This window comes from Lactuca virosa, chromosome 3 (assembly GCF_052849685.1).
Source record: "Lactuca virosa cultivar CGN04683 chromosome 3, Lactuca_virosa_CGN04683_v6, whole genome shotgun sequence".
NCBI classification, from domain to species: domain Eukaryota; kingdom Viridiplantae; phylum Streptophyta; class Magnoliopsida; order Asterales; family Asteraceae; genus Lactuca; species Lactuca virosa.
This window is the reverse complement of record NC_136428.1, coordinates 43,518,909-43,524,743: the sequence shown is the minus strand read 5'-3', so window position 1 is coordinate 43,524,743 and position 5,835 is coordinate 43,518,909. Positions and strand designations below refer to the sequence as shown.

The following is a 5,835-nucleotide window of genomic DNA, read 5'->3' as shown; positions in this document are numbered from 1 at the left end:
AACTTAAATACGAACAACTTAAATTTAATTTGATCAATTCTAAAAAAGTAGAAATTTCTCCCATTGCCATTTTTACACCTAAGTCACTTATTTTTTACACCAAGACCTGAATATGCAACAATGAAGGTAGCATGTGGTCTAAAAACACGCTTCATACGACAAATCAGTAAAGTCCTCTTAAATTATATATGATAACTACAATCATTAAGATACCATCTATATGAGTTTTTTTCATCAGTTTAGTAAATATAAAGAGAAAATTTTTCAAAAAAAAATCTTAAACTTTAACCCTATTAATGAAAAAATCATCTATGATTGTTTATTTTCAGAAAAATCCTTAAAATTTTCAGAAAACCCCTAAAAATCGACATTAACCGGGAAAATGGTTTATTTTGCAAATATTTTTTTTTTTTGGGCTAAATTGAAAAAAAAATAAAATAAAAGACTTTTACGTTGATAGAACCAAACTTCATGACTTTATTGGAAAATTTTCCAATTTAATCGGTCAAAACGCTACGATTTAGGCCTTTGGTTTCTGGTCGCCAACGCCGTGAAGGATTTTCGACGACCGTTGTTCAACCGACGGAGCCACCGGCCGGAGACCTTCGATAGCCAGAGCTACACTGTCGCAACCCACCTTAGGTTCCATTCTTTCTTCCTTTTTTTTCCTGCTTTCTTTCTTCCTTTTTTCTGCTTTCTTTTTAAATCGCCAATCTTGATATAAAGTGATACCAAATTCATGGTTATCAATTGATGTTGGTGTTATTATCAATCGATGTTAGTCGATTTCTTTTTTTTAAACTGCCTTCGATAGCCACAGCTACTTGTTTGCTACTTCTGATTTGCTGTTGATATATGATATCTGATGTGTTTGTTGTTCATGTTTTTAAGGGTTACAAAAATGGTTCATGTTGGCTGATTAATAAGTCCAAATATAAAACTGTTAGTTGTAATAAGAAAAATAAATCAAAATGTAATATATACTCAATTCACAAAGCCCTAATAAAAATGACACCTAAATTAGGTGCTCGTTAACTTTTGCTTTATCTGTTGTTGTTCCAATTTGTGAACATGTTTTCGTTTTTTTCTGAGTGTTCTAATTTATATGTGCTTCCTCAAACTTGAATTATTGTAACTTCCGATCACAAACATGTAACTCACGCAGAAAATGGCACCGGCCTTAATCAATGCAAATCCAGTTGTATATGAAAAGAAGGAACGCCCTGTTCGAAGTAGACCTGGTGATGGCGATTTTGATGAATATGCAACTGAACTCATTGACCAACTAGAAATATTTGATATCCTTCTTCAACTTAATTTAATTTCTTTCATGAATATCATTTGTATTAGTACTATTTACATAATATACAATATTGAATATCCTCTGTCCTCCTTAGCGTAAGAGTTCCTACACCATATAAGAGACATTAAAGATCCTGAACATCCTTATTCTCTAGAAGAACTGAAAGTAATTACAGAAGATGCCATTGAGGTAGATGATAAGCGTAGCTATGTTCGGTAAGTAATCTTTATTCTTGCTTTTTTTTTACATAGTTTTATGGCAGTTTTTTCTCTCTGTGAGTGTGACATAATTACTACTTGTTATCAGTGTCACTTTTACACCAACAGTTGAGCATTGTAGTATGGCAACTGTGATTGGCCTTTGTTTACGTGTTAAACTTATGCGCAGCCTTCCTTCCCGTTTCAAGGTAGGTATATATTTATACTTCAGTTGCAGATTCAATCTTTTTGAAGAAAGTTTTTTGGTCCATTATGTTATATTGAAATATGTTGGTGACTCTACTCTCACTTAATTAGGTTGACATCAAGGTGGCTCCTGGGACTCATGCGACTGAAGATGCAGGTCTTAATTCTCTTCTGAATCTGTATATGCACATACATACTTAATTACTTAATTCTCTTGTTGTGTTGTGCAGTGAACAAGCAATTGAATGATAAGGAACGGGTTGCTGCTGCACTGGAAAATCCGAATCTGGTTGATATGGTTGATGAATGTTTGACTCCATCTTATGAATGAAATCATCCATTACAGAAACACAAGTTCAACCAAGACTTTAGATATCTATAAATAATACACATGTAGATCTCTATTTCTTCTAGTAAAAGTTTTTTGTATCCTTGTAGTGATATTTTCACATATAAAAATTTATTTGTGTTTTTTGGTTTGATGGTTTTGGCTGAATCACCTTTCTTATGCATGATATTAAAGTAGTGGCTTGAATGTTATCGTAATTACATGTATTAGAAGTCAGGTCATACATCTGATGTCCCTGGTCAATAGAGTTTTTATTCCATTCACGAGCTAAATATGACCATGCTCTTTGGTTGAACCTGTATGTGATGTGAACCTTCAAATTTCAAATCATAGGAACAGCAACATGTTATTTGTGTCACCCTAAGCTGTTCTAGGTGTTCAGTGTGTGTAATGTTTGGAAGGAACTGGAATATGTTTCGTTGACATGGAATTGAATTTAATTATATACAGTATATTTTTTGTTTGGTGATATAGCTATCAAAAGACTCTGGGATGTAAATTAAGACATTATAAAATTCCCGTATATTTGATTCCATGCAAGTATGGAACTCTTTTGTATACGCTTCCCATTATTTTTGAGATCATTTACAGAATAAGTTTAGATAAGAAGAAACATTATATGTATTATTAAACACAAAATATATAGGCACGCAGCAATAGATTATGAAACAAATATTAAGCAATAAATTTCAAAATCAATAATAAAAAGAAACAAAGTTATGAAGTAACAATGCACAAGTCCCATAAGAATGACTAATGAGTGTAAGGTGTAGACAGTCAAGCATCTGATGGACTATAAGGAAACTGTTCTCATTGATAGTATTTAAAAGGAATATTTCGATCATCTATACAAATGAGGAGGGATTGGAATTATATTCATGATTTTATTCAAGGAAATTGACTTGGATTGTATGTTACATTCTTTAAAATTCTAATGGAATTTAATTCTGTAATCATTTGCAAGAAAACATTATATAACTAATCATAAAAGGAACAAAAGTAAGAAATGAAAATATGATTCTCTGAAAGAAAAACAACAGTTGTGTATATTAAAATCTCCAAAAAGAACTCCAATCCACCCATAAATCAAGAACTCTAAGAAAAAAAAGGTAAGGTACACAAGAGAAGAGAAGAGGCGCCTGAAAACAGATGCCAAATTACACAGTGGTGCAAAACAAGTCAGCTCAACATTAATCTCTTGACACTGCTCTTCTTTAGTTTTTTTCAAGAGATTGTTACAGACATGAACAAGACTAAGAGGCAACTAGATCGGGAGTCTCAGCTTCCACAGATAGCAACGCGGTGTGTACTTTCCCAACCCATCCATCCAGACGATCACGCAACGACTTAATCTGAGCAATTCCCAGAACCCTTGGCTGCACCCACGATACGTAAACTGTCCCATCAACTTGGTCGATTATACCCTCAATCAGATGAACCTACAAATGCAATCAACAACATATATGACATTATTATTTATTAATATTAATAATAATAATAGTTTTTATACAAATGGACTTACAGATAGACTCTTCATCAGAAGATATTCCACATCTTCAACTGTAAGTTTTGTCCGCTCAGCAATGATGCTCAGTGGAATAGTTCTCTCTTCCGATGGTCGACTACAACCAAACAAAATTACATATAAAAAATCAAACTCAAAAACTCTTCTGTCTTTTGAAAGATTATCAAATGAAGAGAAAACCTGAAGATAATTTCCATCAAGCAGAGAATGTTAATCTTTTCCAGAAGTTTCTTTTCATTCTCCACCAAAGCAGGCTGACCACTAAGAGCAGCTCTATGAACACGACATAACTCTTGATATTTCACTAAATCTCCAGAGTTAAATGCTTCTAGAATGTAGTACAGCCATTCAACCTTTGTCCCTATCAGACTCTTTATCTGCACAAAAAACGTTCAAATTATGTCCCATATCAATTTACAAGAAAACAACATCAAAATACTTACAATTGGATGTGCAAGCAGCTCCCCAAAATTGTACACGTTCTCTCCCAGCAATGCAGATAGCGATAGATCAAATGCAAGATCCTAAAATATAAAATAAAATATTTACAAATCTTAAAGAAAGATACAACATTTTGAAATTATGATAACTGCATACCAGCTTAAAAGAGTCTGAAAGAGACTCTACTGAGGTGTATGCTAAATAAAGAAGGGCACTTTTGTAAAACTCAGCAAACTCTTGGCGGGTTTTATGGTACTGAGATGACATCCAGTAATAATTGGCGTATACTGATGGATCAATGTCAGTCATGCTATCAAGAGTGCTCTTTCCATCTTCTAGAAGGTTCTTGCACTCCTTTTGATCACCTTTTTCAAGATTAAAAACGGCTATTTGCATTTTGATGTAAAGAACTGGCTCCTCTATACGTGTCTCTTTTGTGGCTCTGAGCTTCTCAATGACCCCATCAAGGTAACTGATGGCAGCTTCTTTTTCTGAGTATTGCCTGGAGACTATGACTGCAAAGTGTGCTAGTTTGAGGAGGTTGATCTTGGTCTCAAAGTCGGTTATGAAATTGTTATATAGTTGTATGAGAGCATCACCAGCCTGAAATAAAGATTATGGTAGGAATTAAATGTGTATAATTGCAAGGAAAAATATATTGTTTATTTATTCTAATGGGACATGGGTACTGTTCTTATAATCTAAAACAGTTAAGATATTGAACTACACATGAGCTGCTACTACTCATTCAATTTCATTTTCAAAGATAGATTGTTTCTAATTCATCAATGCCTCAAATTGTTAGCCTTCTTTTAGTTACCAAAATATGCAATCACTTATTTTATTCAGTTACCTAATTGAAAAGAGTAGGTTCTCAATAAAGGACTATTTTCAATTTTTGCCATCAAACTAATATCTTATGCAAAAAAACAAATACTGCTTCAAGAACCAAAAAGTGGGTCCTCTAATTTTCTTTGTCAAACCTGTACTCTTCAAGTTAAGAAGAGTATCTGAGTATGGATTTTTCAAGATCCATTCTTCTATAAGTATTTTATTTTGTGAACATTGATGTAGTTATCAGTTTATTTCTTTAACCTGCAGAATTATAGCTATTTTAACGTGAAAATCCTACTTCATATTAGCCTAACCAGGCACATAACTTTCATCCAGACCCTTGATTTGAATAATAAGAGATACAATTTTCAAACATCCATAAAAATCAAATCAAAGCGAAACCCTAGACTTCTTAAAACAAGAGGAAACAAGTTCCATTTCACAGTAAAACCAAATTGCATAAAATATCATATGAACGTAAGCGAAAGAGACCTGGAAAACGGCAAGAGCAACGAACTGTTCAAGCTTCAGAGTGAGTTGATGCCATAGCTTCCTTTGGTACAGATCGGCAAGCGTATTGTACCAATCCGATAGCTCCGGATGACTACTACGAAGAGAATCAAGATACTGAAGAGCCGCCATCTTCGACTGACTCCGACGACAATGAGTTGCGAGATGAAGCCTCCGGGTAGAAGATTTTAATATAAAACCCTTCCTCTGTATCGTCGGTGTTTTCTTTTGCTCAAAGAAACCAACATGTGGGATTGGAGATAAATTTGAGAATTTGGTGATTTTCCAATCTGGATCTTTGACCCGAACCGAATATCACATGGGTTGTTAGGTTATCTTTCCCAACTCTTTTGGAGTTGCTAATGTTACAACTTATAACCATGGTTATGCTTTTCTTAGAATGATCACTAATGGTTTGTGCTATAAGTACCCCTAACTAATTTTACCTCCTAACATCAATCAAATCAAC

General features: G+C 33.8%; 2 protein-coding genes across 2 annotated transcripts; one reads left to right on the top strand and one right to left on the bottom strand.

The window, feature by feature from the left end:
* The first annotated feature begins 509 nt into the window (after positions 1-509).
* LOC145165571 (protein AE7-like) lies at positions 510-2,189 on the top strand. Its single transcript, XM_079084314.1, has 6 exons — positions 510-642; positions 1,166-1,299; positions 1,414-1,518; positions 1,610-1,709; positions 1,819-1,864; positions 1,938-2,189. The coding sequence occupies exons 2-6, from the start codon at positions 1,169-1,171 to the stop codon at positions 2,036-2,038; spliced, it is 483 nt and encodes a 160-aa protein (XP_078940440.1). The 5' UTR covers positions 510-642; positions 1,166-1,168; the 3' UTR covers positions 2,039-2,189.
* Positions 2,190-3,180: 991 nt separating this feature from the next.
* On the bottom strand, positions 3,181-5,617 carry LOC145165570 (26S proteasome non-ATPase regulatory subunit 13 homolog B). Its single transcript, XM_079084312.1, has 6 exons — positions 5,349-5,617; positions 4,179-4,625; positions 4,025-4,105; positions 3,762-3,958; positions 3,579-3,678; positions 3,181-3,495 (listed from the first exon to the last, which is right to left on the bottom strand). Exons 1-6 carry the CDS (start codon positions 5,496-5,498, stop codon positions 3,310-3,312), a joined length of 1,161 nt encoding a protein of 386 aa, XP_078940438.1. The 5' UTR covers positions 5,499-5,617; the 3' UTR covers positions 3,181-3,309.
* Between the last annotated feature and the right edge of the window lie 218 nt (positions 5,618-5,835).